This window comes from Paroedura picta, chromosome 11 (genome assembly GCF_049243985.1).
Source record: "Paroedura picta isolate Pp20150507F chromosome 11, Ppicta_v3.0, whole genome shotgun sequence".
In the NCBI taxonomy this organism is placed as follows: Eukaryota; Metazoa; Chordata; class Lepidosauria; order Squamata; family Gekkonidae; genus Paroedura; species Paroedura picta.
This window is the reverse complement of record NC_135379.1, coordinates 64,798,150-64,811,928: the sequence shown is the minus strand read 5'-3', so window position 1 is coordinate 64,811,928 and position 13,779 is coordinate 64,798,150. Positions and strand designations below refer to the sequence as shown.

General features: G+C 51.1%; 1 protein-coding gene across 5 annotated transcripts in view; it reads right to left on the bottom strand.

Annotated features, from left to right (window-relative positions):
- COL15A1 (collagen type XV alpha 1 chain) overlaps positions 1-13,779 on the bottom strand; it is a 161,886-nt gene that overhangs the window by 110,529 nt on the left and 37,578 nt on the right. For 2 of the 5 annotated variants that reach the window (XM_077302951.1, XM_077302952.1), the window contains exons 1-2: positions 9,881-10,425; positions 4,470-5,017 (exon numbers count right to left, since the gene is read on the bottom strand). In XM_077302951.1, coding sequence (XP_077159066.1) covers positions 4,470-5,017; positions 9,881-10,223 — 891 coding nt within the window. In that variant the 5' untranslated portion in view covers positions 10,224-10,425. Of the gene's footprint in view, positions 1-4,469; positions 5,018-9,880; positions 10,450-13,779 lie in introns of those variants that run through there. The other 3 variants (XR_013225305.1, XM_077302954.1, XM_077302953.1) reach the window with 3 other exon arrangements.

Sequence of the window (13,779 nt, the reverse complement as noted above, 5' to 3'; positions counted from 1 at the left end):
TTTAATAGTCAGCAAGAAAAAATGGACATTTGGTCTTAACATTTGGTCTAAATTTCTGGGTCTGTTGACATTCTAAAATGCATTTTCTTCTAGAATTGTTCCCCATTGTTCTGTTCCCTCCTCCACCAGCCCAGGTCTTCCCCTCCTCCTAGATTTTCAGGTGAGACGCTGACCTCTGTGGACTTCAACCCAAAGCCCTCCTTGTCCAGCATCCTGTTTCTCAGCTGTGGCCAGCCAGTTCCCTAACAGTGGCCATGACTGAAAAACCACGAAAGCAAAACTGTCCGTTGATTTACCCAAAGCTGCATGCAGATGTTAAGGGAAACTAGCTCTGTGCATCATTCTGTCAATTGCCTCGTGATGTCCCGAGGAGGGCAACAAAGATGGTGAGGGGTGTGGAGACCAAGACGTATGAACAAAGGCTGGGGGAGCTTGGTCTGTTTAGCCTGGAGAGGAGACGACTGAGACGACTAATAACCATCTAATAACCATTTAAAAGGCTGTCATATGGAGGATGGAGCAGAATTGTTCTCTGTTGCCCCAGAGGGACAGACCAGAATGAATGGGATGAAGTTAATTCAAAAGAAATTACATTTAAACATCTGGAAGAAGTTCCTGACAGTCAGAGCGGTTTCTCAGTGGAACAGGCTTCCTCGGGAGGTGGTGGGTTCTCCATCTTTGGACATTTTTAAACAGAGGCTGGAGAGCCCTCTGACGGAGAGGATGATTCTGTGAAGACTAAAGGTTACAGTGGATGAGCGAGAGGGATGTGAGTGTCCTGCATAGTGCAAGGGGTTGGACTAGATGACCCATGAGGTCCCTTCCAACTCTGTGATTCTATGATTCTATGATTCTATGATTCTATGATGTGTGCTATCCAGTCAGCTGCAAGACATCTCCCTACATGGATAGCAGAAAGAACAAATGGATCAAAAGAAACAGGTGAAAGTCTATTGAGTTAATTTCTCTCTTGAAGGGAGAGAACACTACATTTCCCCAGACATAACAGCCAAGCATAATGCAAAGGGGGGGAGGGGACCAAATGGCAGAATTTTGATCTCTCTTAGAATCATAGGATGAAGAGTCAGAAAGGGCCCTACAGGCCCATCTAGTCCTGCTCAATGCAAGATCAGCCTCAAGCGTCTCTGTCCAGCCACTGCTTGAAGACCACCAGTAAGGAGGAGCTCCCCACCTTCTTAGGCAGCCCATTCCACGGCTGAACTAGACTCACAGAATCCTAGAGTGGAAGGGGCCATCCAAGCTACCTAGTCCCAGTCCCTGCTCAATGCAGGATCAGCCTCCACCTGATCAGTTCACCACCTCCTTAGGCAGCCCATTCCACAGCTGAACTACTCTGACTGTGAATTCCCACCCCCACCGCCGATATCTAGCTGGTACTATTCTACACATAGTTTGAACACATTACTGGGGGTCCTGTCCTCTGCTGCCAACAGGAACCGCTCCCTGCCCTCTTCCAAGTGACAACCTTTCAAATACTTAAGAAGAGCCCTTCTGTCCCCTTTCAGCCTCCTCTTCTCCAGGCTGAACATTGCCAAGTCCCTCAGCCTCTCCTCACAGGACTTGGTCCCCAGGCCCCGGATCCTCCTTGTCCCTCTCCTCTGCCCTCCTCTGCACTCTCTCAGTTTTGCCAGCTTCCTTTTTGAAATGATCGAGAAGAACTGCTCTGCTCTTTCCCAGCATAGCTTGGGGCTGGATGGCTCCTGGGATCTGCCAGGAAGTCTTCTTGACCCATTTTTTCACAAGTCACGACACCAAATTCTTCCACTATAGTCGATATTACCATTTAATTAAATGAGAGAAAACAAAACTTGAGATCTTTGTTTTCATTTGGCTGCAGTTTTTCCCTTTGGCTAGCTTCCCCATTTCCGCTACAATCCAGCTGGTTGTTAACTGCAAGCGAGACTCTGCGGGAGGAGGAGGGCTTACTTAAACTAATGACGTCCTGGAGCTTGGATCTGTTTCCTTCTAGGAGCATGGCATGCCCAGGCACAGGTTGTGATCTGTCTAAGGCAGGGGTAGTCAAACTGCGGCCCTCCAGATGTCCATGGACTACAATTCCCAGGAGCCCCTGCCAGCGAATGCTGGCAGGGGCTCCTGGGAATTGTAGTCCATGGACATCTGGAGGGCCGCAGTTTGACTACCCCTGGTCTAAGGGCTTCCTTTGGCACCTGTAAATGCAGCTCTGTGGATGCTTCCCCACTGAACTGGGCAGCCAGAAAATCCGTACGACCATCTCTTGCTCGTTTCTGGCATGCTCATTAAAGCAATTAAAAACTGTTGTGATTACTAATTCCCTAACATGAGTAGGCCAGGAGAGATGTTGTAGCCCGATCTCTTTGAGCCCACAGGCATCTTTGGAACATAGCGTGGTTGGTGTCAGCTGCCACAGGTAGGGTAGCCAGTTGGGTGCAGTTTAACTTCAGACACAAAGAGAAGATACTTGTACTGTAGAAGAAGAAGAAGAAGAAGAAAAAGAGCTGGTTCTTATATGCCGCTTTTCCCTACCCGAAGGAGGCTCAAAGTGGCTTCCAGTTGCCTTCCCTTTCTTCTCCCCACAACAGACACCCTGTGAGGGAGGTGAGGCTGAGAGAGCCCTGAGATTACTGAAGAAGAAGAAGACTTGGTCCTTATATGCCACTTTTCTCTACCCGAAGGAGGCTCAAAGTGGCTTCCAGTCGCCTTCCCTTTCCTCTCCCCACAACAGACACCCTGTGGGGTGGGTGAGGCTGAGAGAGCCCTGATATTACTGAAGAAGAAGAAGAGTTGGTCCTTATATACCACTTTTCTCTACCCGAAGGAGGCTCAAAGTGGCTTCCAGTCGCCTTCCCTTTCCTCTCCCCACAACAGACACCCTGTGGGGTGGGTGAGGCTGAGAGAGCCCTGATATTACTGAAGAAGAAGAAGAGTTGGTCCTTATATGCCACTTTTCTCTACCCGAAGGAGGCTCAAAGTGGCTTCCAGTCGCCTTCCCTTTCCTCTCCCCACAACAGACACCCTGTGGGGTGGGTGAGGCTGAGAGAGCCCTGATATTACTGAAGAAGAAGAAGAGTTGGTCCTTATATGCCACTTTTCTCTACCCGAAGGAGGCTCAAAGTGGCTTCCAGTCGCCTTCCCTTTCCTCTCCCCACAACAGACACCCTGTGGGGTGGGTGAGGCTGAGAGAGCCCTGATATTACTGAAGAAGAAGAAGAGTTGGTCCTTATATGCCACTTTTCTCTACCCGAAGGAGGCTCAAAGCGGCTTACCATTCCTCTCCCCACAACAGACACCCTGTGGGGTGGGTGAGGCTGAGAGAGACCTGATATTCCTGCTCGGTCAGAACAGTTTTATCAGTGCCGTGGCGAGCCCAAGGTCACCCAGCTGGCTGCATGTGGGGGAGCGCAGAATCGAACCCGGCATGCCAGATTAGAAGTCCGCACTCCTAACCACTACACCAAACTGTAGTGGGTGAGCTGCTGTCAAAGCAACAGTTTAAAAAAAAAATTGCACTGCCAATCAGAGGCCTTGCCAGGACACCCCCTGGCCATGCCCACTTTCTAAAAATATTTGGCGGGCAGCATGTTGAGGACCTCTTCTGTCGCAGAGTGCTTCATCGCGTCACACTCCCACTTCCTCCACCCGCTCACTAGAAACTGCACCCTCCTGAGCAGAGACCACTAGCTGCCAGAAAGTGGATCCACCCGTGCTCCAAGAAGCCTTCCTCCAACCAAAGTGGCTCTTCTGCCAATGGAGGAGGTGGTGGCTAGAAATCGCTTGAGATTATGGTTGATTTTCCAGGTGAGAGAGATCAATTCCCCTGGAGAAAACGGCTGCTTTGGAAGGTGGACTCTGTGGCATTACGCCCCATTATGCCCCTCTCCTCCCTGAATCCCTCCCTCCTCAGGCTCCACCCAAAAAAATCTCCAGGTATTTTCCAACCCAGATCTGGCAACCCCAGGGAGGCTGGAGACAAGCTTCAAGCTGGTTGGCCATTGTGTAAAACAGGACATTGGACTAAATAGGCCACTGGTCTAGCCCAGCAGGGCTCTACTGATGTTCTTATGAAGGCCTTGACCTCTACACCCAGTTGTGGAACCCCCGGAGGAACTGGTTGGCCCCTACATGCGACAGGATGCTGGACAAGATGGACCACTTATCTGATACAGCAGGGCTCTTCTGATGTTCTTACAGGTATTATAGCTTTGAGGTCTGCGCATGGAGCCTTATTTGAGGAGCCAACTCAAAATGTAGTTTGGTTGATTTGGAACCTGATGGAACCTCAGCCACCCCTGTGGAACCTGCTTTCTCAGGAGATGAGACTGACCCCTCTTTGACTGGCTGGAAAATCCTGTTCCAGCAGATCTTCTAGCCAGAGAGACACGAGGTTCTGAGAAACGTAACTGTTCAGATGTACAGCGATAGCCTGGCAGCGAGGTCAGCCAGAGGCATTATCAAGTGGTGATACTTACAGTGAATTTTTCCAATCCTGTGGCTCCTGCATTCCCAACAAATATTCCTGAGCTGGGCTCGAAGAACAAAGCCTGAGGTGAGCGCTGAAATGGGATCCTGTGATATTCCTCACAATCCATGAACAATACAACATCGTTTTCCTGAACGGTCAGCGTAAAGCGGGTCCATTTGTTGGTCATCACTGGGACTTTGAACGAAGCTGCCTCTCGGGATACAGGAGACCTGGATTCGGTGTAATACATAATTATCCTCTGGGTGCCATCGTCTACCGGGGACAGCCGGACTCCCAGATAAATCTTCTTCTGAAAGGCATCAGTAATGGCAAACAACACCCCTCCATGGTCACTGTTTGGCTTGACTGTGACAGTGATAGCAAAATCTCGGTAGAACCGCTGAGGTATCAGAGTCCTTGTCAGTCGGCCAATGTTAGCATCTGGTCCGAAACTGTATGCTGGAAACCCTCCGTAGCCAGTGATAAAGGAGACGGAGGGAGGAAGGGGGACACCTATTAGTTCTGTGAGGTCCAGGTGCCCCTTTGAGCCTCGTTCTGTAGCGCAAGATAAAAACACAGGATAAGGATTCCATCACTTATGGTTCTCGTGCAACAAAATGCTAGACATACTCCATACAAACATTACGCTGCTGGTAAGGGGCTGTGACCTAACCTGGATGAGCAAGGCTAGCCCAATTACACAAACTAAAGAGGAAAAGAAGAAATCACCCAGTTGGCTGCTTATGGCTAAAGTTTTATTTCCTTCTATAAATTTGCCAGAACGAGATCCAGCATAACCCAGTTTTTGAAAATATAAGTCTTTTTCAATAGCTTTCATATATGAATTGAACAATAATTCTCTCTTTTGAAGCCACTAAATGTATCACTTCACCATTCTGGTCTCTCAGTTTAGAAAGTCTTCTGGAGTTAATGAGTAGGCAGAGAACTGGGTCGAGTCTGCACTTTGCTTTTTGTCCTCTCCCAGCTTGAATAAACCCCTCCCCTCTGCACTGTATTTGATTTCTGTTTTGATTTTGGGTGCTTTAAATTTTCCCTCTGCTACTTCCATGATTGATCCATGGTGACCCTACCTTTCCCCCACAATATCCAGGAGCGAATATAAGTCATTATATTTGAAGACCCTGCTTTTAAAGCACCCAGTTTAGTATAGGTCTTCTGCATTTTGCAGATTAACTTCCTGCCCCATGCCTGCAACGCTGACCTAGCAAAGCAGACTTCCCTGATTGGCCAGGGCATCAGTTCAAAGACTTCCTAGTTCCCAGTTGCAAGGCTTCCCTCCCAAGACTTATTTTTGCCCTGTTTTAAAGTGACTGTGCTCAAGAAGCCCACACTTCTCCCAGCAGAGATTTGCCTCTTGGATTTATTTCCCCCTCCTCATTCTCTGTGAGCTGCTGTCTTCAATCCTCCCCCCTTCCTCATTCATTCAGGAAAAGAAAGAAAGAGCCTCCTGCTGCGCTTGACTCCCCTCCCCGCTCTGAGCTTCCCCAATCAAGTGCAGAACACTTTCTGTTTCAATTCAGGGTGGAGGGGATAGGAGGAAGACCCGGTTTCAAATCAATCTGAATTCAGCAGGATCGACAACAGAAAAGACAAAGTAAGTGCAGAATCAGCTTTGGTGATATGGGGGCAGGGCTTGCTTCTACCTGGGATCCCTCAGCCATGGCCACAATGCCCTCCCCCGCCAGCCTGCCTGCCAGTTTCAACAGGAAGGTGTCCAGTCCCTGCAGAATGGGCCCTGGCCAGAACAGTCCCTAAATGAAAGGGACGTGGTAGAAAGCGGGCTCTGGACAACCTAGATAGACTGCCTTCTCTCTCTGCTAGCCCAGCAGCGGCACCAAACCAGCCAAGTCCTCATGACTGGCAAGGCTAGCTCCTCCTCTCCCCAAGGCCACCCAGCTGGCTGCACGTGGAGGAACTGGGAATCAAGTGCAGATCACCAGATTAGAAGCCACCACTTTTGACTACTACACCAAGAAGGTAAAATATGATATATTGCAACATGTCAGCTTAATATTCTTAATGAACTGGGAGGGGTGGGTCCCAGTGAAGAGACAAATATAGAACAATACAGACACACTGGGAAACCAATATGGCAATTAAAAATATATCCAAATTGGACTTTATATAAGAGAGTCGTTTCTCTTCAGTTTCAGTAATTCTTTTATTCTTATTTCACACAAGTTCCGACGCGTTTCGCCTACAGCTTGTTCAAGGGACAGTTTTTATATTTAAGGACCAACTTCAACTTATTAAGGAATCTCTTGACAGAGGATAAGGTCATACAATAGCTAAACTTAGCTTGTGGCCTTTCTTTAAAAAAAGATTCGGCTCGCGAAATGCTGAAAATCTGGTCTGGGGCTTGATATCAACAGAAGGTGCATCCGCTGCCATGTGCAGTGGCCATGAACACTGACTGCCAACAACACTCTCTGCGGTGCATAGATCGCTTGATTCCTGTCCCCAACCACGTCCCCAGCAAGACAAAAGCAAAGCCACTAGAACACGCAGCAGTTTCCGTCCTCCGTAGTACATATACACTCAGAACATGTTCCTTGGGCACATTCTTCCATTCCCAGCCTCTCTCAGAAATGACAGGCATAGAAGACTCGGCCTTGAGAGCAACTCTCCCTCTCGGCAATTCGTGACTGAAATTTTTTCTAGAATTACTCAAGTGGTTTCGCATTAATATTAGAAATAATTATTTTTCAGAGTTGCAACAACATTTCCAGACTACAGAGGTCAATTTCCTTGGAGAAAATGGTTGCTTTGGATAATGTTTAGCATTACGCTGGCGCAATGCTGTTTTTTCTTACGTGTGGAAATGCCCAAAGATTATGTCTTGCCTCCCTATTGTCCAGTGGACATTTTAGGGCAAGGGACAGAGCGAGGGGAGCCTTGCAGGGAAGTCTGGGGTGAAGCAGAAGCTCTGCTTGAAGAAGGGGGGGAAGCCCCTCTGCTGCTAATATGCTTGCCTGGAAAGCTGGAAGGACAACCTTTCACTTAACTCACAGAGGCCGCAGAACAGAGAATGCAGCCTAATCTCTTGAGCTATAGAAGGGCTTTACGCTAATCCTCTGGAACACGTGAGCCGGCTTGGCTCACCGGCGGACCTGGAGACGGAGCAAGAAAAATGCAAGTAACGGGTCGGATCAGCTCAGAGCTGTTGGGCACAGCCTGCCAAGGAGCCGGGCTGCCACATTACGGAGGGGGGGGGGGACGACTGGCATCCCCCTGCAAAGGTGTCACTCCCAGCATGGCCTTGAAATGATATTCTTGTGCTGAGGCCATGTGGAAACTCTAGCAAATGTCCCAAACTCTATGGTTAGAAACTCTATGCTGGAAGGTTGCCCGGTGACATCAGGACATCGTCACACTGGACAGATCAATCACCCTCCCCGCCCTTGCCCAGCATTTCCTCCCCCTGCCCAGCATGGCAGCCAGTGGGGCTGGACAGCCTCTAGGAATGTCCCTTGTCCCTTCAAGGGTGGGAGGGGGACTCCTCCTTGTGCCCCTCCCCACAAGCTGCTGCTGGCTACAGTGCCCACTTTAACCCCCAAATAGGGCTGGTGGTTTCCACTGGCCACTGGCGGGGGGATGGGAGGGCAGGCTGCCGGATCCAGGTTGGAAATCTCCTGGAGACGTGGGGTGGAGCCTGGGGAGGGATCTCAGTGGGGTCCAAGGCCACAGAGTCCACCCTGCAAAGCAGCCCTTTTCTCTGGGGGACTAATCTCAATAGTCTGGGGGCCATATGATGAAAAGCAACAATTTCCATCATCAGGACTGGTTACAGATCTGTTGTTTTTGCTGAGCAGTTCTGTCAGAGCTCTCTCAACCCCACCTACCTCACAAGGTTTCTCTTGTGGGGAGAGGAAGAGAAGGCGATAGTAAGCTGCTTTGGAAGTCCTTCGAGTTGTGAAAAGCATGGTATAAAAACCAACTCTTCTTCTAAACCTCACTATGGGGGCTCCCAAACCAAGAAGCCAACAAAAAGGACTTCAGGAAAGGGCCAGAGTCCAGGAGCACCTTAAAGTCATCGTGGTGCCGCGGTTAAGAGCAGCAGACTTTGATCTGGAGAACGGGGTTGATTCCCATTCCTCCTCCCCATGCAGCCAGCTGGGCGACCTGGGGCCAGTTATAGTTCTCTCAGGGATGTTCTCAAAGAGCAATTCTCTCAGAGCTCTCTTAGTCTCATCTACCTCACAGGGTCTTTGTTGGGGACAGAGAAAGGGAAAAGTGTTTGTCCGCTGCTCTGGGGCTCCTTTGGGCAGCGAAAGGGGTATAAAAACCAGCCCTTCGACCAACAAATTCACGGCAGGGGATGAGATTGCAGCCCCCTTCCCCAGAACCAGCATTAGGGTCAGTCGATCCGTCCTCATATCTTGGAGACTGGAGCGATTTCAGATGCCAAATGACACTAGTAGGCAAATGACACTAGCAGAGGAATGACAGACCGACACCTTGGCCTTGCCCGAGAATGACACTGGCCAAGCAAAAGACTTCGTGGATAAGGATTTCCCGTTGGCTGTAAAAGAAGAGGAAACTGTCCGGAACCAGGGAGAAAACCAGAAGGCAATTCAAAAAACATAACGTTGCCAGACTGGCTCTTCGTGCTCCTTTCAGTTTCCCTTTCAAGGCAGTGAGGGGTGCGAATCCTCCCAGCACCCATCAGAATAGATACAGCAATTTGTAAAGAAATACCGGGAGGGGGGGGGGGATTGAAAGGCCAAAAGGCAACGGACGTCCCAGAGCAGAGGAATACGCAGGTTGCAGAAGACAGGAAACAGCTTCCTCCCTCTCGCTCCCAGAGACAGGCATGGAGACCCCTCTCTGGCCCGTTTGGCCTCACTCTTCAGGCAAGGGTAGGGCTGCCAACCTCCAGGTGGGACCTGGAGCTGTCCTAATATTGCATTTGATTTCCAGGCCAAAGAGATCCGTTTCCCTGGAGAAACAGATGTTGTGGAGGGTGTAGGCCAGGGCATCACATCCTCCTCTCTACAGACGCTGCCCTCCCTGGTCTCCATTCCCAACATCCCCCCCCCAGATGGCCCCCCAGGCAGGCGGCATATCCTCTCCTGAGGGCAGGAGCCACACTGATAGTCATCCCTTAACACAGGGGTAGTCAAACTGCGGCCCTCCAGATGTCCATGGACTACAATTCCCAGGAGCCCCTGCCAGCGAATGCTGGCAGGGGCTCCTGGGAATTGTAGTCCATGGACATCTGGAGGGCCGCAGTTTGACTACCGCTGCCTTAACATAATATCTGGCCCACCAAGAGAAGAGGCGCCGCTCCCATTTGAGAAGTGACCCCCCCCCCACCCAAATGCGGGAAGTGCCAGGATCCGGTTTCTGTGCACCGGCCACTCCGACCCCGCAGGGGCATTTTGCAGGGACGGTTACCTGCTTTCCTTTCTTTCCACCGACAGATTTTCTTGGCCACGTTAAACTCCAGCGCTAGCTCCGCGGGCGTCTTCCTTGGGACAGGCCGGCTGGTGAGGGGGACTCCGTGGGGTGGGGGCGACCCTGGAGGTGCTCCGGGACTACGAGGGGTCGGTCTTGGAGACAGTGCTGTGGGGCCGCTGGCCAGGGAGTCCTTTGGGTTGGGTGAGGGGACCGCGGCGACAGCCGTCGTGGCAGGTGAAGCGGTGGCTTCCTGGGCTCCCCAAAGCCGTTGCCACCACCACGGACCCTCCACGAGGCCCACCTGGAGGAGCAGGAGCAGGCAGCCTATCTGAGGATGCATCTTCTCCTCCCGCCCGGGGACGGCCCAAAGGGTCAGCGCTCTCCACCACTCCCTCCAGCCTCTAGAGAGGGAGAAGCCCTCGCTCCATCGTCCAGGACGGCTTCAGGGGTTCCAGCAGGCCCAGCTTGGGAAAGCCCACTGTCTTCCGAGGGTCTCGCGAAGCCTGTCAGTCACCCATGGCTTTTCTCAGGGAAATGAAGGGTCTGCTGGCCGGCTCCGGGAGGAGTTTCCCAGCCTCGCCAATCGCAGCCGGCAGCCCTCGGCCTCTTCACTCCCCCTGCCCAAGGCCTGGCCTCCTCAGCAGCTTGCAAAAATGAAGAAACTTTTTGTGATAGGGAGATTGGTGCCCTATAGGCAGAAAGAGGGGGGAAGTTTCTCAATTAAGCCTGCTCCGGGAAGGGAAGGAAGGAAAGACTTTGTGGAGACCACAGCCTATTTTTTTGCGTGATTTATATTCCTGAATCCTGGCACTCAGGAATTAAGGAACGGGGAGAGGGGTGCTCTGCTCAAGGCACCAAGCAAGGTCTGAGTCAAGTGACACCTTTAAGACCAGCATGGAGTTGTAGTTAAGATCGGCAGCCTCTAATCTGGAGAACTGGGTTGGATTCCCCACTCCTCCACATGCAGTCAGTCCTTGGGTGTCCTTGGGCCAGCCACAGTTCTCTTAGAGATAACGTCAGCCTCCCCTTCCTCACAGGGTGTCTGTTGCGGGGAGAGGAAGGGAAGGTGATGGCAAGCCCCTTTGAGGCTCCTTCAGGTAATGAAAAATGGGGCCCAAAAGACAGACCAGCTCTTCTGCCCAGGCCTTTTGCTCAGCCAGACTTTAAATGTGCAATGCCAAAAGTGCACTTGAACTATTCCAAAACTGCTGTTCTCCTCCCAGTTGTAAGGAGTTTCTCACACAGGCCTAGGTGCGTCTACTCAGAAGCAAGTGCCATAGTCACCGGAGTGAACACCCATGTAAGGGTGCTCAGGGCCGCAGCCTAAACATCACAGAATGTGTCTCTAAGCAACAAAACAATTCTCATTTTTCCCTTTGATTGAAAAAAGGGGAACAATCCACATTGCTTTTCTATGTTGGAACAGACTCTGCCGTCTGTGTGGCTTGACCCTTCCAGTCGGCTTTGGCAAAGAGCTGATGCAGCTGCACGACGTGCCAGTAAAAGATGCAGGCAAGAGGCGGCGGGGAACAGGGACAAAGTGCAGGGGGCAGGGCTTGGGGGGTTGGCTGGGGGGTTTCCTCTCAGTCCTTCAAGAGAGCTCTGCCGGGCAAGGGAAAGGTTTTCTGCTGCATGTTGCTCGTCTTACCAACGCAATTTCAGTCCGAGTGGAGATCGTGTGAGAACATGCGCAGAGTGCAAAAGCAAAGCACACCCAAGTGCATATGTGAGCCCCATCGCTATCCCGGATTCCAAGGCCAACTTCCACACCCCCTGTCCCTCTACACCGCAGCTCTGATAGGAAGAGCCCACCCACCACAATAGCCTCAGGAGACGTGGCCGGATTCCTTTGGCCTAAAGGTTCCCCCCACACACTCAGACACTCAACACAAGTCATTCTATGGGTCTTACAACAGCCCCAGTAGAAAGAGGGCTGGGTGTCTCACCAATGACCCTGAGTGAACTGTACAAAGGGCTTTGGAGGAACTGGGGTATGCTCGCCTACGATCATAGCAGCTAGGTTTGAGCCAGACGTCTCAGGGCTGACACAAAGGGAATGCAAGCAGGATTACATGAAACTGAAAGCTACTTTACCCAAAAGACCCTGGTACAGTTCTCGCCCTGGGCAAGCACCGAACTAGCGCTTGAGTCAGCCCCGGCCTCCATCAGGAACTGAGTTATAATAAAACTGAAGAAGAAGAAGAGTTGGATTTTTGTACCCCACTTTTCACTACCCAAAGGAGTCTCAAAGCAACTGGCAATCACCTTCCCTTCCCCACAACAGACTGTGAGGTGGGGCTGAAAGAGCTCTGAGAGAACTGTGACTGCCCCAAGATCCCCCAGCTGGCTGAATGTGGGGGAGGAGTGAGGAATCAAACCCGGTTCTCCAGGGCTCCTTCCACATGTGTAGGATACTGCACTGAGTGTACTTTTGCAGCTGGATTTTCCTGTGCAGAACAACAAACTCTACTTCTAAAGTGCACTGAAAGTGCATTTACTAATGTGTGTGGAATGAGCCACTGCCCCGCACTGGTTTCCTCTGTGCTATTATGGATTTTTGCATGTTACCTTAAGAGCCACATTTACTAGACTTATATATAAAGTGACTGAAATAAATAAAAACTAAGGGGCTTTCCATACTCCTTCAAAATAGCACAATGGTTACTAATTGAAAACGCTACAGTTTTGCCGTTATGCACATCGTCGTTGGCAATCTGCAACACTCCTGAAACCGATCTGCAAAAAGCGCTTCGTTGTAGCGCTTTCAGGGAAATCCCAAAAAGTGGATTCACCCTCCGGAAAGCGCTACACTCCTGCAACCAATCTGCAACACTAGCGGGAAAGTTCTGTGCGTTACCATTGTTACGGTTTCTGCAAAGTCCCTCCCCCTGGCTCTCTCCTCTGATCTTCCGGCGAAGCGATCGCCATTTTTTTTTCTCCGAGTGAGCAGAGATCAACGCACCGGCGAGCCTCCGTTTAGCCAGTGAGGCTTCCCCGTCTGCAGTCCCTCTGTTTACAGTCACTAAGCACAAGCAACACAGAAGCCCATTTGCTGATTTATTTTCCCTTTATTTTTCACGCTGTTTTCGGCCGAAAATCGCGCCCATGAGGGGGGGGGGTTCACTTGGGGGGAGCGTGGCAACGTTGAAACAACAGCTCAAACACACCTGCCAGCTGGATGGGTCTCTCGTTGCAACGAATCAACGCATATTCGTTGCAACTGGTGTGTTTAAAAAAAAAAAACCTTCTTTAGGGGAAAGGGGCTGTTTGGGAGCATGCTAACGGCCGCCCATTGGCTGCTTGACGGCCAGGGGCGGGACGAGCTTGGCAACAGCGCTTCCTGGCTAGCGATTTTTGCTGATACCGGAAGCCTGTGGGAAACGATGGAAACGCAACTGGATTCCACTACAAAGGCAGGTATGCATAACGACGAATTCCACTATTTAAAATGGCGATTTTTCGTTCAGCAAACAGTTTGCTACATGGACCCCGGTGCGGAAAGCCCCTAAGAATTGCTTTAAACAGGAGCAGGAGCTCCCCACCACCTTAGGCAGCCCATTCCACTGCTGAACTAGACTCCTAGAATCCTAGAGTGGGAAGTGGCCATGCAGGCCATCTAGTCCACCCCCTGCTCAGTGCAGGATCATCCTCAAGCATCCAGGAGAAGGATCTGTCCAGCCGCTGCTTGAAGACGGCCAGTGAGGGGGAGCTCCCCACCTCCTTAGGCAGCCCATTCCACTGTTGAACCAGACTCATTGAATTCTAGAGTGGGAGGGGGCCACACAGGCCATCTAGTCCCACCCCCTGCTCAGTGCAGGATCAGCCTCAAGCATCCAGGAGAAGGATCTGTCCAGCCGCTGCTTGAAGATGGCCAGTGAGGGGGAGCTCCCCACCTC